At 38.5% G+C, this 24,995-nt stretch overlaps 1 protein-coding gene across 1 annotated transcript in view; it reads left to right on the top strand.

Moving 5' to 3' along the window:
- Positions 1-1,848: 1,848 nt before the first annotated feature.
- The window catches only part of HDAC2 (histone deacetylase 2), a 35,641-nt gene continuing 12,494 nt past the window's right edge, over positions 1,849-24,995 (top strand). The window contains exons 1-6 of the mRNA XM_036249003.1: positions 1,849-2,182; positions 17,686-17,798; positions 18,892-19,009; positions 20,603-20,677; positions 21,112-21,250; positions 24,532-24,673. Coding sequence (XP_036104896.1) covers positions 2,131-2,182; positions 17,686-17,798; positions 18,892-19,009; positions 20,603-20,677; positions 21,112-21,250; positions 24,532-24,673 — 639 coding nt within the window. The 5' untranslated portion in view covers positions 1,849-2,130. The remainder of the gene's footprint in view (positions 2,183-17,685; positions 17,799-18,891; positions 19,010-20,602; positions 20,678-21,111; positions 21,251-24,531; positions 24,674-24,995) is intronic.

Raw genomic sequence — 24,995 nt, 5'->3', positions numbered from 1 at the left:
AAAAAATTTTTTAAAAGTCAATATCATGTAATTAACTCGACCTCAAAGCCAATGTTTCTCACACTGGTTTCTGTACCAACTGTATTAGTTACCTAAGGTGCTTGTTAAAAATACAAACTTGGAGAGAGAGGGGAGAGGATTATCCTGGATTTAGTTTTTCCTAGATTTCTTGGGGGTGAGGTCCAGGAAAATGCTCTCTTTTTTTTTTTGGTTAATCCTCACCCAAGGATATTTTTCAACTAAATTTTTGAGAGAATGGAAGGGAGAGAGAGAGAGAAACATCAATGTGAGAGAGACACATTGACCGGTTGCCTCCCCCAAGATGCTGACCAGGGCTGGAGATCGAACCTGCAACCCAGGTATATGGCCTTGACTGGGAATCGAATCCAAGACACTTTAGTCCAACCGCTGAGCCAAACATGCCAGGGTGAAAATTGCTCTTTTAAGTATGACCACTTAGGGATTTTGAAGTCAAATAGAGAAATAAAAGGGAAATGTTTAGTGGCTCCAAATGGTTCCTGCTTCAATAAGGCCTTTTCCCCCCTTTGTAATGGGGTAAGGGGTAGTAGGAGAACATGAATTTGGAGAAAATTGCAAATGATATAGTTGGGATAAGAGTGCTACACTTAACTGTCAGCGGCCGACTCCCAACCTACAAGGAGGCTGGCTTAGTGTAGGTGCTTAATAGATGTTGATGAGAACACTGGGACACAGGTATTCACAACTTTCATGAGCTTTGAAAATCTTTTCTCTTAGCTTTCTGCTCTGATCTTCCAGTGTCCAGGTAGCAGTAGCAGTACAGTGGAGTGGCTAGGGTGTGTAGCTTTTGGAGAAAGACTCAATTCAAACCCCAGAGCAACCCTGGCCAGTTTGGCTCAGCAGTTAGAGCGACCACCTGCGGTCCAGAGACCCGGGTTTGGATCCCACTAAGGGCACATAGCTCAGTTGCAGTTTGTTCCCGGCCCTGGTTGGGTTGTGCCGGTGGCAGCCATTCGATGTGTCCCTTTCACATAGATGTTTCTCTCTCTCTCTCTTCTTCTCTCCCTCCCACTCCATCTGAAAAAAAAAAAAAAAAAAACCCCAGACCATCAACAGTTGAGAGGACCAAGTTCCTGAACCCCAATAAAGAAGGAATAGAAATAATACGTCTCAGCGTTGTTGAAAGTTTCGAATGAGCTAGTAGGCTATCTATTATAACTAGGTATCAGGGAAACACATAAAAGCAACCACTCAGACCCGTGCCAAACTGGTAAATGCGTTCCATAAACGCTCATTCAAACCCAGGCGGTACACCCCTTAACGTCTGTGATGTCACTTAAACAAGACCTCAAAACCTCCGAGCAAGTATTGGTGGCAATTTTTTAAAAAAAGAAAAAAAGCGAAAGAGAAAAATAAATGATTAAACGAAAAAAAACAAGGCTACCTGGCACAGAACGGCCAGGGGCTGCGGACCGGCGGGTTGGCGGACGCCAGGGGCATGCCAAAGTGGTCCCTCCCCGCCGGCTTGCGGCACATGGTCTGCTCCGGCGGGAGCTTCGCGACAGTGGGGTGGGGGGAGGGAGTGGATTACACGGAGGGGATCTGGGCGGCCAAGGCTACGGTTGAAGAGGCGACAACTGCGCAGGCTCGAGGTAGGCGCAACCACTATGCGAAAATCTGCAGGGGAGAACGTTCACCCCCTTCGTGCTTTTTATCTACTTGAAAAGTGAAAGTCTGCCTCTTTTCTAACTTGACGACTCTATTTTCCTCCTCCTTCTTCTGGTTTTTCACCATTAGAAGGCCTCTTACGACTGAAGAGGCCTCTTTCTCTAGTAGTGCCCCTTCCTCCCCCGTGGAGGCCACAGTGGACGCACCCCATCTCCCCTCGGCCTCCGGAGGTGGTTTGGCTGCCCCCTCCCCCTCCCCAGTGTCGCGCGTTGGCGCCGCTGCCTCCCCCCCGGCTCCGCGCTCTCGGCCCCTCCGCCCGGCCGCTCGGAGCCCTGCCGGCGCTCTCTCTCCTCCCTCCGGCCTGCCTCCCCGCGAGACGGCCACCCCCACCTACGCCCCAGCCCTTTTCTCTCCCCGCGGAGCCGCGGCGGCAGCAGCAGTAGCAGGAGGAGGAGCCCGGAGGCGGCGGTGGCCGGGGAGCCCATGGCGTACAGTCAGGGAGGCGGCAAAAAGAAAGTCTGCTACTACTACGATGGTGAGAGCAGGGCCGGCGGGAGGTGGGCGGGCAGGGCCGGGGCGCCGGCCTCGAGGCCGGCGTGGCGAGTGGGCGCCGGTGCTGAAGAGTGGGAAGGAGGAGCGATCGGCACTTGTCCGCATCTTAACTCACTCCGTGCCCGACGCCGGCAGTGGAAGCCCCTGCGCCGCGAGCCGCCCCAGGAGACTCTGCGACGGGGGCCGGGTGGACGCCCCACTTTTCCTTCCTGGCCCTCTCGGGCGGTGCAGTCCACCTCCTCTGGTGGTGGCGAAGAGAACGGCCCTCCATGGCATCTCTCCCGCCCGCCGCTCGTGCGAGCGGAGGTTCGGGGTGCCCCGATCTGGCCTCTTACCCTCGCCCCCTCCCCCCAGGTCGAAACATCTACCCCGGCCCAGACTCCACACAAAGCCCGGCGGCCGCGAGAGCTCCGCCCTCCGGTCCCTTTCGCTCCCCCCCATCCCCGCTGGTTCCCTCCCTGTCTCCGCTGGTCCGAGCGCCCTCTTCCTCCGCCTCCAGCCTTACCCCCGACCCCTCGGCCGGTCGGAGCTGCAGAGGAGTTGCTGGGGGCGGACCCACGGCCGGCGGGGGACGCACACCGCTGTTTTGCGTGCGCTTCATCCCTTCTCCTTTGTTCGCCGGTTCTTTGAGCGCCACTTTCTCGGGATTCAAATAGAAAGGCTTCATTTCCTCAATAAAAATTAGGGTGTTAGAGTTTGAGCAGTTCGTCTTCTCGGGAAATAGGACGGTGGAAGGGAAAGGTGGAGCTGCTACTGTTTGTGTTGTGGATCAGACTCGATGGGTCCTGGCTTGCCTCTCTGAGAGGTGGTTGCCACCCACTTCTTTGTGGCTCTTTGTTCAATCAGGAAATACCACCCTGCTCTGGAGGTTTGAGAGAGCATTGGCATCTTACTTGTGAAAGCTGTTTCTAGGTGGTGGGAGTCCTGGTGTAGGAAATCTTTGAGTAGTTACAGAAGTGTTCAATAATCAGGTTATCTTGAGCTCATGGTACATACAGTAAGTTATCAGTCAAATTTAATTTTGAGGTTTCATCTAATTTGCAGTTTGAGCAGTAACATTAAGTTTTTGAATGCTGTTTTCTGAACCAGCCTGAATTATACTAAATGGAGTAGTATCCTGTTTTACAGATTTCACAAAGACCTAACATGGTAAATAGTAGTAAGTTACTCTCCAGAGAAGGAATTCTGAAATTTAACAAAGAAAGTGGGCTTAATGACCTGAAAGTCCTATCTGATTTGTCTAAAGCAATACAAAATTTGGAAGCTATTGCCTACATTTGGTGTATTATAAATCACAAAATCTTATTAGAGGACTAGGTCAGAATATATCTGACTTTAATTTGAAAATGAACATATTGTATCTTTTTAATTAGCAAGTATGAATCTCTTAATGCCTGTTTATATAAAATAACCACCTGTGTCATTTGTGGAAAAATCTAAAATCTGGCAGAAGAAATCAAATTGTATGATATTTGGTACCTAGTACTAAAAATAGTAACAGCTATATTTTTAAAACATTTTTTTAGAATACTGCATATATGTGTAATGCAAATTAGTTTGAAATTATGCCGTCGTGGAGTAGTAGAGATGGGTTTATTTAATCTTAACATCAACTATTAAAGTTTCTTAAAATACGTTCTTTAAGAATTCATGCATATTTTGGGTCACTGGCAAAACCCTGGCCTTGCACTCCTTGATCATATTGGAAAGTAAATAACCATGTATGTAAGTTAATTTTTTAAACTGTTTTGTTTCTAAGATTTAGAGATTTGTTCTTATCAGAGCTTTAGGGTAAAGGAGAATAGTTTTAAAAGGTTGGAGTAACTGGTGCTAAGGCTCTTCCCTGCAGCTGTTAGTTGCTGTTGACATGGTAAGCTGTGAAGAAGTAAGCTGCTTGTAACTTCTTGTCACCAGGCTTGAACTGCAGAACCGGGAATGAACAGCTGTTGGTTCTTAGACCCATTTGTGTTGAGCCTTTGCTGAGAAAATGAGAGCAAGCACTGGTTCCAAGGACAGGATGCAGGCTTGATAGGTAGAATGAAAGAGTGGAAATAATTTAAGTTTCATGATTGTGACGTAATCAATACTTTATTATGGATCATTCAACTGCTTTACCTGGTGGCCAACAACTGTATAATTGAATGTTTGGAAATTTCTGGTTAGTTTATCTGTCTTTGGTCTGTGGTCCTTCCTTGACTCATTTTTACAGTGGAATATATAGTTGCTTGCATTTGAAATATTCTTTGAGTTTTTGTGGAAGAAGGGCTAATAAAATATTTTGCAGAGATTATTTAATTGGATTGGTATTGTGCTAATAGCATGTGATAGTATTCTAAGCTCTGCAGTTAATTTCAAAAACTTAACATTTTTATCACCCAAAACTCTTATTTTGTCAGCTTACATATAAAGGTAGCAGTAGTGGGTCTTTTTTCTTTCTCTTTTTAATTGTGAAGGAAGAGGATCCAAGTAAAGCAGCTTCTGTGTCATAGAATTCTATGACTAGAAGGTATACAACGTGGATTGGATTGGGAATGGGTAGTTGGATTGGATTGGGAGTGGGTAGTATCAATAGTAATGTGACCTAAATAATTGGCTAGCCTAAGTTACCTGATTTTAATTTGTTGTAAAGAAATTGGAAGAAAGATTAAAAAAAAAAAAAGAGTAGCAAATTCTGTAACCATAGGAATCCTACCGTTAGGCTTTCTGGTACCATTAGGCACACTCTTGGTGATATAGACAGGTCTGACTAGCAAATGAAAGGGACTTCTAAAGACATGTGTTCTCTGTATACTTTACAATCTTCAGTACTATACCCTTTAGAACATTGGAATGCTGCTTCCAAGTATGATGTATCCTTTAACCTTTAAGGAGAAGTTAAGGGAAGTTCTTATTTCTCGTAGCTATTAACTCATGCCTCCAGAGTTTCCAAAAACATATTTCTAAAACTTGGCCATCATGTTGTATATACTGTAAAATTATCAATAATCTGTACAAAGATATAGCTAGTCAGTGACTGAGCTCCCTTCTGGCTTTAAATTGATGTGATTTCTGTACTTAATATAATAAGCGAACCAAGCTGTGTTAGGCCATGATCACAATATGTTTTATTTATTTCTTTTTAAATACATTTTTAATGATCTTTAAATTTATTTTTTTAGAGAGAGAGAGAGGAAGGGAGAAATAGAAACATTGATGTGAGAAATATCCATTGGCTGCCTCATGCACGCCCCCTACTGGGGGGTCTAGCCCGAAAACCGAGCATGTGCCCTGATGAGATATTGAGCTGGGACCTCTCAGTCCATGGGACGGCACTGGGTCCACTGAGCCACACTGGCTGGCCTACAATATGTTTTTAATCCTTTATTTTGAAGTGTCAACTCTTCTTTGTTTTGAATTAAACTTGATACCAATCACATTTACTGTCTGTTTTACTGTGGATACAGTGTAATAGGGTTGTGTATATAGTTGACCTTTGAACTGCACAGATCACTTATACACAGACTTTTTTCAGTAAACACAGTCAGTAGTACTCCATAACTGTGGATTCAGCCAACCATTGATCAAAAACAGTATTTGCAGTTTGTACTTTGGGATTCGTGGATGCAGAGGGCAAAATGTATGCATTGTTCTGTGTCATTTCATATAAGAGACTTGAACTTTGGGGATTTTGGTGTTCTTGGTGGGGTGGTGGGGAATCTTGGAGCCAGTCCCCTGCAGATAGATACTAGTTAAGTTTTCGGGGAGTTGGAAGTTATAGGCAGATTTTCAGCTACATAGGGGAGGTGTTCCATATCCCTAACCCCTGCATTGTTCAAGAGTTTACTGTATGCATATTTAAATAATTAAGCACTTACCTGTCTGCACTTTTTTTTTTTCTCATGAGATAGGATGTATTAAAATGTTTGGAGATACCCTGGCCAGTTTGACTTGGTGATTAGAGCGCCCTCTGGCGGACCAAACAGTTGCAGTTCCATTCGGTCAAGGGCACATGCCTGGACTGAGGTTTGGTCCCCGGCCCTACTGGGGTTATGCAGGGGCCACCAATCAGTGTCTCTCTCTCACATCCATGCCCCCTCCCCACACACGCACTCCCTCCCACTCTATCTGAAAGTCGATGGAAAAATTCCTCTGGTGAAGATTAAAAAAAAATGTTTGGAGACAAGTGTTTAGAGAAAAGTATTCAACACTATACAGAGATAGAATATAAAAATTAACCAAGATCATGCCTCCTGTTAACTCCTAGTTTACTGTAGCAGATTATAAGAATTCTACTTGGCAGCCAACTATTGTAGATTTTCTTAGACTTTTATTTATAACAGTAGTGCCAAAGTCTTTTGCTAGATACCCTTTAATACAATTGCTTAGGTTCTTGGCTCTAGTATAAATCTTTATTATCCATAAAATATGTAATCATACAGCAGTAGTTCATAAATACCAGTGGTCTTAACTGCACTTCATTATTTAACCATGGTAGGTCATAACTCTTAAGACTGAGGTTTTCCTATACTTGGGTCCTCTTCACTTTGATATTCTTTACTGCTCACTTCCTTCCAATTTCATCTTGTCAGAGAGGCTTTCCCTTATACCTTAACCCCAGTACTGCTCTTCCGCTGTCACTGGTACCGCCTCACTTTTGTATTCCTTCCCACAAGAGTGTAAGGTTCATGATGTCAGAGTCTGTTTTGCTTATATCTATATCTCCACCATAAAAGTAAAGGATTTTAAAATTACTGATGAATAAATGTTTAATTCTTTATATTTTTATATATAAAGCATTTTCATATAATATTCTAATTCTTAAAACCACTGAGTACAGATAGGTAGGATGAGTGGTGCTTTGTCTGTTTTATGATGAAAACAGATTGATACCCTGTTCACCTCAGTCCACCCCTATCTTTTTCCACATTGACTAGTTAAATGTGTGAGGAGAGGTTAATGCCTGGTACCTAAAGATTTTTTCCCCCTTAGTGACACAAGAGTGTGCCTATTTTCACTGCTACAAAAAGAAAGGTATTTTCTGCTACAAAAAAAGAAATGTTTTAGTAGTTATTTCTTCCCCTTTAACAAAATTTTAAAGTATTTTATTAATTATTCTTTTGTTAATCTTCACCTGAAATTTTTTTCAATGATTTAAAAATTTTTTTCCTTTATTGATTTTAGAAAGAGAAAAAGGGAGAGGGAGAGAGAGACAAAAACATCGATGAGAGAGAACATAATTGGGCGCCTCCTGCATGCCCCCCCACTGGGGACCCGGCCCACAACCTGGGCGTGTTCTCTGACAGGGAATCGAACCAGTGACCTCTTGGTGCGTGTGTCGATGCTCAATCACTGAGCGACTCCGGCTGGGCTTTCCATTGATTTTTAGATAGAGTGGAGTGGGGGGAGGTTAGAGAGAGAGATGCACACATCGATTGGTTTTCTCCTGCACAACCCTGACTGGGTCCAGGGATCGAACCTGCGACCCTTCTAGCCAGGGCCCTTTAACAAAACTTTAAATGCTTCTATTGACAAACCCTTAAAGAAAACAACTGGAATTGGGGAGGAGGTAGCAATCATAATAGTATTGAAACATGGATGAGGCCACATTTTAAAGTTCAAGTATAAGGGTGTTTATACTGGCTAATAAGCCTTATTTCTCTCTATTTTGATAGCAGTTCTCCATGAAGTCAGTTTTGGGTTCAGAAATATCAAATGGGCCTGGGCCGGTTTGGCTCAGCAGTTGGAGCGTTGGCCTGCTGACCAGAGAGGCCCAGGTTCGGTTCCCGTTACAAAAAAAAAAGAAAGAAAGACATATCAAATGGGCTTAGTCTCTACTATGTGCCAAGTAGACAAAAGATTATTTAAGTCTTAAGAAGGAAATACAAGACTATATGTTAGATAGTAAGAGAGGACACCTTTATAGAGTAATCAGAAAAGGTAAGGCCTGGAGGAAGAGAATGGGCTAGCCATAAAAGAGTTTTGTTCTACATAAGACATTGCAAACTGCACTGGCCTGGTAGTAAGAAAGCACCTGGTGCACTTAACCAAAATGAAGCCAAGAGGAAGACATGGGGGGAACCTGGGGTGCTGGGCTAGGTAGTAAAGGGCCAGAACACACAATACTTTGTGGTAAGAGATTCAGAAAGCCATTAAAGGTTTTTAAGTAGAGAGAACTTGTGAAAGTAGAGAAAGGATGATAAAGAGTGGTAAAATGTAAGACTTAGCAAAAATTAAATGTATGTTGGTCCACATAAAATGTAATGGTTGCAGCCGACAGGCATGGACACATACATTTAAGAAAGGTTTGGGGAGTAAAACCAATAAAACTTGTTGATGGATTGGAAATGGAGTAGGAACTGGGCAGTGGTGGTACAGAATAAAGAGTTTCTTAGAAGTTTCTAGATTGAGCAATTAAGTGATTCATTCCTGAGAGAAGAGGATTTAAGGCAGCACTCTTGTTCACTAACTTACCCAAGCATCCAGAACCGTGCCTGGTACATGGTAGGCTCTTGATTTGTTAAATGAATGAATGAAGTTGAGAAACCTTGATGTTTAAGTGTTGGTGGTTGAGTGGCTATGATTAGGGGTAGAATCCAGGAAAGTGGTACTTTCAGTGAACGTCAAAATTCAGTGCTTCGAGGAGGAGGAGTGACCAGTGTGTTAAGGTGCTAGTGACTAAGTAGTCTGTGGAAGGCAAAAATAATACAGTAGCTTTGTTTTTTCTTGAATTATTTTTTAATCTGCTTTTCTTTAAGGGTAAAGGAATTATACTCTGGAAATCTGAAATGATCTGAAAATTGAAAAAAAAAACAACTCATTTGGAATCAAAAGCTTAACCTGAGTTAATATTAATGATCTTTACTCCACTTACTGTGAATATTTGTAAGTTTTTGCTGTAGAAATATTAATATTGAATACAGAATACTTCCCAGACTCTAGGACATCACATAAATATGTCAGGTGTAACACATTACATTTATAAAATCTGAAGAAAAAAATCTGAAATATATCTAATCTCAAAGACTTGGATAAGAGATTATAGAACTTCATAGCTGCTTTTATTCTGATAGCTTCTTGAAGCGTGAGGACTTTCTAAAACTTTCTAGATAACTCATTCTTTTTTTTTTTTTTTTTTTTTTTATCCTCACCGGAGGACATTTTTCCATTTTTTGTACAGATAGAGTGGGAGGGAGAGAGAGGAAGAGACAGAGAGAAACATCGACGTGAAGGAACACATCGAGTGGCTGCCACCCACACGACCAACCAGGGCCGGGGACAAACTGCAACCGAAATACGTGCCCTTAGCGGGAACCGAACCCGGGTCTCTCAGGACCACAGGCCGACGCTCTAACCGCTGAGCCAAACCGGCCAGGGCTAGATAACTCATTCTTTATGGTAATTTCTTCACAGTAACAGAGTTTGTTGTTGTATTCAGGAAGCCATCTTGAACTAATTTATCCGGGTAAATTACTTCATTGGTAAAGTGTTTTTGATTATTTTATTGAAAATTAGTATAACATTTAAAATGCCCAAATTATGGACCTTTTATATAAGATAAATGAAAAGTCATAGGTTCATAAAACTAAGAAAAGACATTTATCTTTATTGAAAGTGAATGCCTACCTAAAAATATTAAAAAGCAGGAGGATAGTTTAAGGGAGCTTCGGGACAACATAAAACATAACATCCACATCATCAGGTACCAGAAGGAGAAGAATCTGAGCAAGGAATAGATAACCTGTTGAAGAAATAATGACAGAAAATTTCCCAAACCTGGTAGAGGGAAATGTCATCAAGTTCAGGTAACAGAGTCCCAATCAAGGTGAACCCCAAAGACCCACACCTAGACACATCATAATTAAAATGGCAAATGTTAAAGACAAATAAAAAATCTTAAAGACAGCAAGAGACAGACACAAAGTAACCTACAAGGGAGTTCCCACTAGACTCTTGTCAGCTGATTTCACAGTAGAAACATTTCAGGATAAAAAGGAGTAGCATGAAGTATTCGGAGTAATGAAAAGCAAGAGGTTGAATCTAAGACTACTCTATCCAGCAAGGATAGCATTCAAAATTGAATGCGAAATAGTTTCATGGACCAAAAGAAGGCTAAAGGAGTTTATTACCCCCAAACCAAGACTGCAAGAAATGCTAAAGGGCCCTGGCCGGTTTGGATCAGTGGTTGGAGCATCGGCCTGCGGTCCAGAGAGACCTGGGTTCGATTCCTACTAAGGGCGTGTACCTCGGTTGCAGTTTGTCCCTGTCTCTGGTTGGTCGTGTGGGTGGCAGCCACTCAATGTGTCCCTTTCACGTCGATGTTTCTCTCTCTCTCTCCCACTCTGTCTGAACAAAAAATGGAAAAATGTCCTCCGGTAAGGATTAAAAAAAAGAAAGAAATGCTAAAGGGACTGGTGTAAGAAGAGGAAGAAATAGAGGGAAAGAGAGGAACATGGGCATAAAGAATAAAAACGGCAATAAATAAGTACCTATCAAAAATAAACTTAAGCATAAATGGCTTACATGCTCCAATTAAAAGACATAGGGTACCTGAATGGATAAGAAAACATCATATATATGCTGTCTTCAAGAGATTCACCTCAGAACAAAAGACACACAGAATTAAAGTGAAGAAATGGGAAATTTTATGGTAATGGAAAAAAATCTGGGGTAGCAATGCTCATATCTGACAAAGTATACTTAAGAATGAAGGCCCTGCCCTGGCCGGTTTTGTTCAGTGGTTAGAGCGTTGGCCTGTGGTCCAGAGTGACCCAGGTTTGGTTCCTGCTAAGGGCACTTACCTCGGTTGCAGTTTGTCCCCGGCCCTGGTTGGGTCGTGCGGGTGGCAGTCACTCAATGTGTCCCTTTCATGTCGATGTTTCTCTCTCTCCCCCTCCCACTCAATCTGAACAAAAAATGGAAAAATGTCCTCGGGTGAGGATAAAAAAAAAAAAAAAGAATGAAGGCCCTAACGGGACTTTTAACATTCCACTGATATCACTGGATAGATATTCTAGACAAAAAATTAACAAGGAAACAGCAATCCTAAATGATACACTAGGTTAAATGAAATTAATTGACATTTACATTACAGAACATTTTACCTCAGAGCAACAGAATTCTTCTCAAGTTCACACGGCTCACTCTCAAAGATACAGCACATGTTAGGACACAGACTAAGTCTCTGCAAGGGCAAGAAGATTGAAATCATATCAAGTATCTTCTCAGATCAATGGCCTGAAATTAGACACTATAATAACAATACTCAAAAGCATTCAAACACATGGAGAGGCTAAATAGCATGTTATTAAACAATGAATGGGTTACCAGTGAGATAAAGGAAGAAATAAAAAACTTTCTGGAAATAAATGAAAATGAAAACACAGCAACCCAAAATCTATGGAACACAGCAAAAGCAGTCAAGAGAGGGAAGTTTATAGCACTACAGGCCTACCTTGAATTAGAAAGAGCAAGAACAGCCCAGAGTAAGTAGAAGGAAGGAAATAATAAAGATCAGAGTGGAAATAAAGGACAAAGGCTAAAAATAACAATATAAAAGATCAATGAAACCAAGAGCTGGTTTTTTGAAAAGAAAAAAAAATTGATGAACGTTTAGCCAGATTTATCAAGAAACAGAGAGAGGACCCAAATAAATAAAATCAGAAACAACCGAGGTGAAATAACTGACACCACAGAAATACAAAGGATTATAAGAAAATACTATGAACAACAACTATATGCCATCAAGCTGGGCAACTTGGATGAAATAGACAAATTTCTAAAAAAAATAGTCTTTCAAAACTGAATCAGAAAACCTGAATAGGTTGATAACAACCAATGAAATTGAAGCAGTGATCAAGAAACTCCCAGCAAACAAAATCCCTGGTCCAGACAACTTCACTGGAGTTTTACCAAACATTCAGAGAAGAACTAACACCTATCCTCCTTAAACTTTTCCGGAAAATCCAAGAGGAATGAACATTTCCAAGCTCTTTTTATGAGGCCATGCATTGTCTTAATTCCCAAACCAACGATACTACAAAGAAAGAAAATTACAGGCCAGTATTACTGATGAACATAGATGCAGATATCCTCAACAAAATATTAGCGATTTGTTTCCAGCAATATATTAAAAAGATCTTACACCGTGACCTAGTGGGATTTATTACAGGGATGCAAGGCTGATACAATATTCATAAATCAGTAAATGTGCTATATAGCATAAACTGATTGAAAGGCAAAAATCACATGATCATATCAATGGACACAGAAAAGGCATTCAATAAAATCCAGCACCCATTTTGATAAAAACTCTCAGCAAATTAGGAATAGAAGGATCATACTGCAAAATAATAAAGGCCATGTATCACAAACCTACAACCAACATCATTTTCAGTGGGCAAAAACTTAAAGCTTTTTCCCCTAAGAACAAGACTAAGACAAGGATATCTACCTTCACCACTCCTATTCAACATAGTACTGGAAGTCTAGGCAACAGCGATCAGATAAGAAGAAAAAAAGAATACAAATTAGAAAGGAGGAAGTAAAACTGTTGTTATTCACAGATGCATGGTATTGTACATAGAAAACACTAAAGACTCCACCAAAAACCAGTTTGATACAATAAATGAATTTGGCAGTGTTGCAGGGATACAAAATTAACGCCCAGAAATTGATGGCATTTTTATATACCAATAATGAACTCAGAAAGAAACTAAAAAAGGATCTCATTTACCATTGCAACAAAAACAATTAAGATACCTAGGAGTAAACTTAAACAAGTGGGTAAAAGAACTATACTCAGAAAACCACAGGACATTGAAAATAGAAATAGAGGAAGATATAAACAAGTGGCAGAATATACTGTGTTCATGGATTGGTAGAATTACCATCATTATAAGGTCCATAGTACCCAAAGCAATCTATAGATTCAATGCAATCCCTGTTAAAATACCAAAGGCATATTTCACAGATCTAGAACAAATACTCCAAAAATTTATGTGGATCCAAAAAAGACCCTGAATAGCCGCAGCAAAGTTGATGAAGAGATCACAATACCAGATATCAAGTTATACTACCCAGCCACTGTAATCAATATAGCCCGGTACTGGCACACGAACAGGCATATAGATCAATGGAACAGAACAGAGAGCCCAGAAATTGACCCAAGACATGCTCAATTAATATTTGACAAAGGAAGCAAGAACATACAATAAAGTAGACAGTCTAGCCTCTTCATTAAATGGTGTTTGCAAAATTGGTCAGGTATATGAAAAAAATTGAAACAACCACTGACTTATGCCATCCACAAGAACAAACTTACAGTGGATAAAAGACTTAAACGTAAGTTGTGAAACCATAAGAATCCTAGAAGAAAATGTAGGCAGCAAAATATCAGGCATCTTGTGTAGCAGAATCTTCGCCAATACACTGTCTAGGTAGGGCAAGGGAAAAAATAAACAAACGGAACTACATCAAACTAAAAAGCTCCTGCACAGCAAAATAAACCAACATGAAAGTGAAAAGGGAACCCACTGTATGGAAGAACATATTTGCCAATGATACATCTGATAAGGGGTTAATTTTCAAAGCATATAAAGTACTCATGCAACTCAACAAAAGGAAGACAAACACTCCAATTAAAAAGTGGGCAAAGGACCTGAATAGACACTTCTCCAAAGAGGAGATACAAATAGCCAAAGGTATTAGAAAAAATGCTCAACATGACTAATTATCAGAGAGATGCAAATTAAAATGACTGCGGGGTACTATCTCACACCTGTCAGAATGGCTACCATCAATAAGTCAACAGGTGCTGGTGAGGACGTGGAAACTGCCATTTGATCCAGTGATCCCACTTCTAGGAATATGTCCTAAGAATCCTGAAATACCAATCAGAAAGAATATATGCACCCCTGTGTTCATAGCAGTGTTATTTACAGTAGCTGACTTCTAGAAACAGCTCAAATGCCCATCAGTAGATGAATGGATAAAAAAGCTATGGTACATTTATACAATGGAGTACTATGCAGCTATTAAAAATGATCTATTGTCCTTTGAGACAGCATGGAGAGACCTGAAGATTATTCTACTAAGTGAAATAAGCCAGTCATAGAAAGACAAATATCACATGATCTCATTTATGTGTGGAATCTAATGAACACAATGAACTGATGAATAAAATAAAACCAGGGGCCTGGAAATAAGGAACAAACTAATCTCAAAGGGGCGGGGGCAGGAAGAGATTAACCAGATAATTTATATGCATATATGCACTGCCCATGGGCACAGACAATAGAGTGGTAAAGGCCTAAGTTGGGGTGGGAACTGGAGGGGAGTGAAAAGGGGGGACAATACTCTTAACAATAAAGATTTTTTAAAACCAAATAAGTGAACCGGCTACAAAGCAGCCATCTAAAGAATTTTGAGGTGTGGGATTAAACAGGAAAAAGTTGGAGATGGTTAAACCCCTTACATTTCAGAATAGTTCTTAAAAAAGCAAATAGCAATGATCTGTTGCTTGGCTGTCTTTGTGGACATGTCGTGTCATTTAGTGTATGTATTCTTGGTGGGAATAGAGCCTGTTAGTTGTTATTTAAAGCTATGTACATCATCATTTGAGGACCCTGTTGGTGACAGAGTAAGTTAGTTTCTTATTAAAATACCGTATCCTACATATGACCTTTTTGAGTTAGGTTTCTCCCTACCATTTCTTTCTAGTGACTGCGTCATTGCACTTCCAGTAGCTATTACTATTGGTTGAGTTGCCCTGCCTAAGTTTGAATCTTGCTCCTCTTGCTAGCTTGAATCTTGCTAGCTTTATGACTTCGCAGTTATTACTTGGTTTGTCTGCATCTCCCCGTTTTCACTATTATAAGATAGGAACAGTGATGATAATTACCACATCAGAGGGTTGAGAATATTAACAGATAGTACATGTGAAGTACGTAGAATATTGCCTCCTAGTAGGCACTCAATAAATGCTAATTACTGCCCAGGTTGGTGTGGCTTGGTTTGGTTGGGTGTTGTCACATGCACCAAAAGATTTCAGGTTTGATTCCCAGTCAGGGCATATATCTAGGTTGTGGGTTCAATCCCCCATCGGGGCACATAGGGGAAGACAACCAATCAATGTTTCTCGAATTGATGTTTTATTTTATCTCTCTTTCCCTGCCTCCCACCGCTCCCTCTTCCTCCCTCTCTCTAAAATTAATAAGCTTGTCCTCGGGTGAGGATTTAAAAATAAATTAAATAAATAAATAAGTGCTAATTACTGCTGTCATCATTATTTTTTTTCAGTGCTTGCTGAGAAATTGCAACTGTACTGTCCCTCCTATACAGATTATTGGGGCCTTTCCCATTATTAGATTATTGGTGGCTTTTCTTTGAATTTTCAGTATGTCCATCACCAGAGTATTTGATCTTAAAATATAGCACATTTCATCTTTGTAATTCTTACAGAGGCAGGTGGGAAGTTAGTGAAGACTAGAGTTTCTTAATTATTTTTCTTTATTGATATAAACATCAATGAGAGAGAACGACATTTGGCTGCCTCCTGCATGCCCCCCTACTGGGGATTTGGCTCACAACCTGGGCATGTGCTCTGACCCGGAATCGAACCAGTGACCTCTTGGTGCATGGGTTGATGCTCAACCACTGAGCCACACTGGCTGGGCAAGACTAGAGTTTCTTTATTCTTTTCTTGTGGTCTTCATTAATAGTGATGGTAATGTAGAAATACCTTTCTTGCATTAACTGGTATACCTGATACTTTGTAACACTAGTGGGCTTTCCATATCTAAGAATTTATTGGGATCAGACTGCTTTCAAGGAACTGTTATGTGCTGCCACTATGTAGACCAGACCTTCACAGGAGATCTTTCCTTGGAAGGCATATTGTTTCCTGTATTTGTAGCCTCTGCATTGTGATAAATGCAGAGGCATGTCACATCCCCATAGCCCTGCTTTGTATTTGTTTATATTGTCTTAGCTTTGTTGCTGGCACCTTCATTGCAAAAGGTGGCTTTCCTTATGACAATGTATATATGAATTGTTTTCAGAAGAGAGCTTGTTTTGAAAATGAAGGGCTAAGTAAATTAGAGGTGTCATATCAACAAAATCAAGTAGTATTATTATTAGAAACAAGTATGTTAATAAAACTGAACGTTCATACTAGACTATTATCAACTATATGAAAGAGAGAAACAAGTCTTTTGAGTTCTCAGTTTCCACTAAACAAAATAGATATGTGTTTAGGCAGGATTTTGAAAGATGTGTTGATCCTGAAAGTGAGTAAATGACATTGTTTATTCTTAGCTTTTATTAAGTAAACCCATGCTGAAATGAATGACTTCAAGCCATTAAAATCAGGTTGGCTGTCCTAACAAAAACTTGGCATTGTTTTAAAGACTAGAATTACTACTAAAAGTAGTTTCTAATAAAGGCTATTGTAAAAAATGCCCATTACATTAGAAAAAAATAGTATATATATTTAAGAGGTTTGCTTAAAACTTCATTACAGAAACACTAGTGCTTTACCTAAAAGTATTGATTTCATCGAAATTTTTTAGATGAATATGTGATTTTAGTGTTTATTTTAAAATAAATCTTGTATACAAATTTTAAGTTATCATAAAAAGATAGGCTAGGAATTGTAACTTCAGTGGTAAAGAGTAAGACAGAATACCTTTAGCCTGGCCGGTGTGGCTCACTGGTTGAGCATCGACCAGTGCACCAAGAGATCGCTGGTTCGAGTTCCAGGCAGGGTACATGCCCAGGTTGAGGGCCCAGTCCCCAGTGGGGGGCATGCAGGAGGCGGCCAATCGATGTTCTCTCTCGTCAATCTCTCTCTCTCTCTCTCTCTCTCTCTTTCTCTCCCCCCCCCCTCACTCTCAAAGCAATAAAGAAAAAAAATACTTTTAAGAAAGACAGAATACCTTTAGTACCTTGAAAAATGTCATATCATCAGAGCAAACTTTTGTTTAGGATCCAGATTTCAGTTACCAAAATTTCCCTTACAGATGTATAAACCATTTTAGTTTCCCATAATACTAACAACTATGTGAGATTTCTGGGATACCAGTAAGTCATCCAAGAAGGATTATGTATGTGCTATAAACTTAAAATTATACCAGAGTTTACCTTACGCATTTGAATTTACCAACAAGTACTAAAAACAGGTATCACTTTAAAGAACAGAAACTATGTAAGTGAGTAAAGTATATTTCATTTGGGCTAATCCTAAAAGAGAAACTTGATTACATTGTAAATCAGAAAAACTTGCTTGCTTTAACCTATAAATAATGTATTAATGGAGTTGTCAACATATAAAAGTGTGCATAATAGTATCTTGGTTTTGAGTTTGAAAGTTGCAAATTATAATATCCTTATTTAAGAATTTAAACCTTGTTTAGGTGGTAAATGCTTTCTTAATGATGAATGTACACAAATTTACATAGTTCATGAAATTCTGTTGTTTGTATTGTTCATTTTGTCTCTTTTCTGCTTTAGGGGATATTGGAAATTATTACTATGGACAAGGCCATCCTATGAAACCTCATAGAATCCGCATGACCCATAACTTGCTGCTAAATTATGGCTTATATAGAAAAATGGAAATATATGTGAGTATACCCTTTGATAAACACTCAGCACTGTTTTGTTTTGTTTTTTTAACTACTATGAAACTTTATTATTTTCCTTAATTATTCCCCTTGGTGGAGGGCATTTGGCAGATGAAAATGTCTGGAAGAAAATGGAAACTTCTCATTTTGTTTTATTCAGAGAAAACTGAGTGCTGACCTGTAGTCTCTTTTTTCTCTCTTCCTTCAACATTTTAAAACAGTTTCCGCTACCCCAGGTTTTTACATTTCTGGAGAGCAACACCATTTAGCATACTAAATATTTTTGTTATGATCCTTGTTGATCTGTCTATACTGCTAAGAGTTGATTTGGGACTGTTACAAAAGAATTACAGATAAATTAATTCTACAAATATTTATTGGTGTATGAACACTGTTGGTGGACAAGAGAATACAAAATAACATAAGATACAAAAGCTGCCTTAAATGTTGTTTTTTTTAAAAATAAAGCTGAGAGTATTTATAAACAGATACAAGATAATGATTTTATTTGGAGAAGCAGTTAACAGTATTAGGGCATTGTGTGAGTTATTTTCTTCAGATATAGACATTTAGAGAAGAGGAAGAGTTGGATAAGAGTTTCCATCAGAAAGTCTTGTGGAGGAAGTATGTCATAAATGAAACAGTTCTTCATAATGATGATTTGGCTGGACAAAGGAAAAGGAAGAGAGACTGTGAACAAAGACATATAATGGAGAAGGAGTCTCATTCTGGAAGGTCATTGATAAAATCGGTGGATACAGAGCATGTTTATGATGGAAAAAAAAAGTAGCATTTATGAATGTGGATTTGATTTATAAGGGCTGACCCATTTCCACTAAAATAAAAGGAGTGATTAAATCATAGTTTGTGTTAGACTTATCTAATGCTTTTAAAGGAGTATAAATTAGTTTTTTAATTGATTGTTTTCCTAAAATCTGCATGTATAAATTTAAATTAGCTTGGAATTTATTTTGTTCTGGAAGATCTAGTTGTTTTGAGAGGACTATCAGAGGAAATTGTGTACTTTGTATTTGATAACTCTGGTAATAACCAGTTGTAATTCCACAATTATAATATTTATTTTTCTTCACAGAGGCCCCATAAAGCCACTGCTGAAGAAATGACAAAGTACCACAGTGATGAGTACATCAAATTTCTACGTTCAATAAGACCAGATAACATGTCTGAGTATAGTAAGCAGATGCAGAGATGTACGTTTCTACATTGGAAGTATATAGTAATACTGATAAGTATAAATGAGTATTTTTAGAAGTTTATAATTATATTTTCCTAATCTGAAATACTGTTTTAATTATTTATTGACTTGAAATGTCAATGTAAAAGTATTAAAGCTCCTTTTAAAAAACAACCTTCTGGAGCCTATTTAATTGCCAAAGAGCTACTTGGACATTCACCTACTCTTTGATTTGGTGCCATGTTAACTTTGGGATAATGGCTGTTAGTAGGGAGACCTCCCTCCCTTGCTTTAAAAAATAAAAATGATTATACTCTGCCCTTAATCTGGTGTATATTATACCTCTTGTGTTCTATTTGTGTGGTTTAGTTAATCTTGACTGTTAATAAATGTGCTCTGTTACTTCCCTGTGTTGTTATATTAATGAAGCTTTTCATTTTCTTCTACATAATGTTCTCTTTTATAGATAAAAATATTACAGGTTAGTTGGCTTGAAGGTAGAATGCAAAGTGTTATCCTAAAATTATTGGAACAGTGTCTTTTAAAACTTGATACTGGATTACATTCTTGTCACTGTTATTGATGGACTTCGGGGATTATTTTTTTAAATGAACTATTTTAGTAATGCTAAATTGAGTGCAGCTGGGGAAAATCTTACAGAATTTTATATACATTTCTATTGTATGTTTTATTCAGTAAAATGCTATAATGTAAATAAGTATTATCTCTTTTTAATAGACATTCAGGTTTAGATTAAGAAGTCATGAGTAGCCCTAGGGCAAACAAATTAACAAGACTGATTTAAAACTTATATAATACTGAGTTATATTGAGATTATGATATCTGAGCAGTAAGAAACTGTAATTTATTCATTATGGTGCTAATAAATTAAGGGTGTACAAAGATATATATAAAATACCCTTATTGAGAAGTTTATAATTTGGGGGGGTGGGGAGAGTCTGAGAATGTGTTGTACATACACATCTTTGTCCCTTTTATTCTCTTAGTACTAAGGAACAAATATTAAATATGTCCTGAACTTTCATGTATCTCTAGTTTGGTTTCCTTATGCCTTAAAGTTCCCCTCCTATCTTGACTGTCATGAACCTAGTTAATTCTGATCATTTTTCAAGGTTACAGTTAATCATGGGCATAGGCATCCAGCTGTTACTTCTTTTTAGTACTCACTAAGATGTTCTGTGTATGTAGGAGTTTTTTTTTTAAGTAAATCATAAAGCAATTGACGTTACTTAAACTTTTTAGGATTTTGATTAATTTATTGTTTATTTGAGAGATGTCTAGAAGATTTAAGTTCATGTTTTAATGTAATAAAAGCAAATACTTTTTTTTATTTTGATAGATATTGATTTCTTGTTAATAGAGCAGAGATAGTCCACAAATAATTCTGATAAGATTTGGTGGTGGTGGTTCACATATAAAGCTTTATATTAGATAAAATGATAAATTACATTTTCATATTCAAACTTTAGGTTACTACAATGATGTGTGTATGTTTTATAGTTGCATCACATAAAGTATTTATAGGAAATGTTTTTGTGAGAAAAGGCTTTTAGAATGGATTGAAATTAATGAAATCCATCTTTCACAGTTAATGTTGGAGAAGATTGTCCAGTGTTTGATGGACTCTTTGAGTTTTGTCAGCTCTCAACTGGTGGCTCAGTTGGTAAGTGTCCTGATTCAGTCAGACTTAAAGTTGATTTAAACTTAGTATGTACTTTTTGGGTTATTTGTTTAAAGCAAAAGCCACCCCTCCCACCCCCCATGTTTTATGATCATAATGACCCCAGATTTTTTTTTACTTTTTAGTTTCTTATTACCATTATTAACTTCTTTTTCTTTCCTTTTTTCTAGCTACCATTGTGTTCCTTTAGCTACCATTTGTTACTACCACTTTCCATATATGCTCTTAATATAATCAGACTACCACTGTAGGAAAATACTTATTTACCTAATGAGAAACTGCTAACTGTTAGAGCCCTGAACAGTGACTCTTACCTTTTATGATTTTTAAACTCTTGACTTACCCGTGGCTTTTTCTAGATATGCTCATTTTTAATTTTAAACATTTTAAAAGTCTTATCTCGTCTTGTTTCTTAGCTGGGGCTGTGAAGTTAAACCGACAACAAACTGATATGGCTGTTAATTGGGCAGGAGGATTACATCATGCTAAGAAATCAGAAGCATCAGGATTCTGTTATGTTAATGACATTGTGCTTGCCATCCTTGAATTACTAAAGTAAGTTAATTTGGGTTGATATTTTTCCTATGAAAAATATTTTAAAACAATAAAATCTATGGCTTTTTAAAACAACGTCAAAGGTAAACATGTTGAAAACAGTTAATGGTGAATCTTGAAGGGATTTATTATGGACCATTGTAGAAATAGGAAATTTGTCCAACCGTTGCATTGTTACGAATGAGAAATGAATATAAATGTCTAAAGCTCCCATAAGATACCCTTTAAAAAAATATTAGAAGTAGTTTGACATTGACCTTGGAAATTTATGTTCTAACTTACATCTTGTAAGTTTTAACTTTTGATGGCAAATATTTGAAACCTATGTAAAGAAAATTTGGTTGCCTATTGAATTAAATAGAGATAACTGCCTAGCTTCCATAGAATGGGACTCTCTGTTCTCTAAGAATGGTTGTTGTTATCCTTGACAAGAGCTTGAGAGAGATATCTATAAAGTTACATGTGAATTTGGAGTTACAAAAAGTTAGATTTTTTTTTTTACCATCATCCATAACAAGTCTTAGCAGAACCACTTCAAATTGTAGTGTTAGTTTTTTCACATTTGAATGTGTTACTTGTAGTTATTCCATGTATAATATAGAGGCCAATTTTTCAGTCACTTAAAAGTTTGGTGTTGACTCCTCAAATAAACAGTTGGGTAGTGTCAGTAGACTAATCAAGAGCCCAGGAAAACCGCTTGAAATCTGTGCCTTGTTTTTAAGTCACTATTGATGTTGGTTTCATGTCTTTATCTCTGAGCAGTAGCTCTTGCTCACATGTTAATAATCATAAACAATTTTAACCGTACTTCTCTGGACACATTTCTTAAATTGGTGCAAATATACATGGTTTAATTTGACTTGTTTAAACAGGTTGTGAAGCCACTCAGAAACTTTTTGCTCACTCACAGCTTTATTTTTATGAATAAATTCTGCTATGTTGAGACGCTCTGTTTTTTATTTTCTAAGTTTTCTGAGTATTGCTTTTTTGTGAGTAAAGAATATTTTTGCCCTGGCTGCATAGCTCAGTTGATCAGAGCGTTGTCCCAGTACACTGAAGTTGCAGGTTCAATCCCTGGTCAGGGCACATGCAGGAATCATTCAATGAATGCATAAATAAGTGGAAAAATAAATCGATCTTTCTGTCTCTTTCACTCTCTTTCTCGTTCTCTTCCTTTTGCTCTCTCTCAGAATCAGTAAATAAAAAAATTTTTTTAAAAGAATATTCTTATGAGTACTTAATCTGGTAATGTCAGTTTATATTGTATTGTTTTTTTTTTTATCCTCACCCAAGGAGATTTTTTCATTTATCTTCGGATAGAGTGGGGGAGAGAGAGAGAGAAACATCTATTGGTTGCCTCCTGCATAACCCGACCAGGGCTGGGGATTGAACCACAACCAATGTATGTACCCTTGACCGGAATTGAACCCACACCTCTTTGGTCCATGGGCCAACCCTCTCACCACTGAGCCAAACCGGCCAGGGCTATATTGTATTATTTTTTTGTTTGTTTTAATTTTTCTGTTTTGATTTTTAGGGAGAGAGAGATAGAAACATTGATGAGAGAGAACATCGATTGGCATGCCCCCCACTGGAGATTTGGCCCACAACTTGGGCATGTGCCCTGACCGGGAATCAAACCGGCAACTTCTTGGTGTATGGGTTGACATTCACCAATGCACTGTATTGTATTCTTTTAACACATCTGTGGTATCATTGTAAAATAAATTCAGTGTTCTACCATCTAGTTCAGTGATAATCTTCACTTCACTTTGCCTTAAGATAACATTTGAAGTTTACTTTCCTTTTTACTTGTATTAACACGGGTATGCACTGGTAATAAGATGTGGCGGTTTGTGATACCATGTGGCTCAGTTTTTTTTCCTTTATTGATTTTAGAGAAAGAGAGAAACATCGATGAGAGAGAACATCGATTGGCTGCCTCCTGCATGTCCCCCATTGGGGATCAGGCCCACAACCTGGGCATCCTGAGTGGGAATTGAACCGGCGACCTCTTGGTGCATGGGTCAGTGCTCAACCACTGAGGCACACCAGCCGGACTCTTTCCTGACTTTTAGAGAGAGAGGAAGGGAGAGGTAGAGAGAGAAAAACATCAATGAGAGAGAACATTGATTGGCCGCTTTCTGCATGTCCCCCACTGGGGATCGGGCCCATAACATGGGCATGTGTCCTGATTAAGCATTGAACCGGCGACCTCTTGGTGCATGGGTTGATGCTCAACCAGTGAGCCACACCAGCCGGACCTGTTTGACACTTAAAATGCATTTGAGTTATAACTGCATTACTGATTTGTAGTGCTCCAAGCAGCACTGTGAAATGATAATACCACATGTGTTTTCTGTCATGACAACTCTGTGCAGTCGAAGCACAGAAGAAGCCGTAGACAGCACATAAACAAATGAGCATGGTCATGTTTCAGTAACATTTTATTTTTGGACATTGGCATTTTAGTATCATCTATTCATCACATATACAGAGTATTCTTGTTTTGATTTTATTTTTTAATCATCTCAAAAGTTATATAGAAATAAGCCAGTCAGAGAAAGACAAGTATCACATGATCTCACTATATGTGGAATCTAATGAACAAAATAAACTCATAAGTAAAATAGAACCAGAGGCATGGAAACATGGGACAGACTGACAAACTCAGAGAGAACGGTGGGGGGCAGGGAGATTAACCAAAGCATTTATATGCATATGTGTATTACCCATGGACATAGACAATAGGGTGGTGAAAGCCTGGGGTGGGGCATCTCTAATACTCTCAGTGGTAAAGATAAAAAGTCCATTGGCCAAATTTGGACTATGGCCCATAGATTGCCAAACCCTATTTTATAAGATTGAATATTTATTAGAGAGATGTTTTAAATTTGCAGTCTTAAATATGGTATAATCTTCAGTTGTTAATATAAAGAAATGTGTACTTACTATGTTTTTTTATTCATCTTTATTGTTGAAAGTATTACAGGTGGGCCTCCTTTTTTCTCCCACTAACTCCTCTCCCTGCTCCCACGCTCTGTGTTTTTGAAGCACATAAAATAGGACAGCTTTCATAGCAAGTACATTTTTTCACCTAGATTGGGCCTAAAGGGAAGATTTAAAGGTCTGAGGCTCAAATGGTAAATTCAGATGTTTGAATGGTCTCTTAGGCTAGAAATAAAGTAAGAACGGAGAATAAGCATTCTAGAATTTAAGAGCTCAAAATAGGTTTATAATTCCAGGGTAATTAAATAACTTAGTTACGGCTTTCTTTTCAGGTATCATCAGAGAGTCTTATATATTGATATTGATATCCATCATGGTGATGGTGTTGAAGAAGCTTTTTATACGACAGATCGTGTAATGACTGTATCATTCCATAAATACGGGGAATACTTTCCTGGAACAGGAGACTTGAGAGTAAGACTGAATTGTTTCTGTATAAATATGAGATTAACCTAGGAGGCTAGTAATCCTGTACCTGAAGTAATATTTTTCCTTAGTCACTAATTTGAAGCTTCTATGCAGAATTGAGTCATTTTATATGCTATAATGTGCTAGAATTCAGTTTTGCTTACTATAAGCAAAATTTGAATGAGAACTTAACTTTCTTTTGCTCAACTATTTTTTTTAAAGAAATATTTTTGAGTATGGATAAAGCATGAAGCTGTTTTATTGATGTTCATTTTGAATCTTCAATACCTACTTATTGGTAGCCTTTACTGATTAGAAAGATTGCAAG

This window comes from Molossus molossus, unplaced genomic scaffold (assembly GCF_014108415.1).
Source record: "Molossus molossus isolate mMolMol1 unplaced genomic scaffold, mMolMol1.p scaffold_m16_p_8, whole genome shotgun sequence".
NCBI classification, from domain to species: Eukaryota; Metazoa; Chordata; class Mammalia; order Chiroptera; family Molossidae; genus Molossus; species Molossus molossus.
The sequence above is the reverse complement of the archived record's forward strand: the minus strand, read 5'-3'. Positions and strand labels throughout refer to the sequence as shown.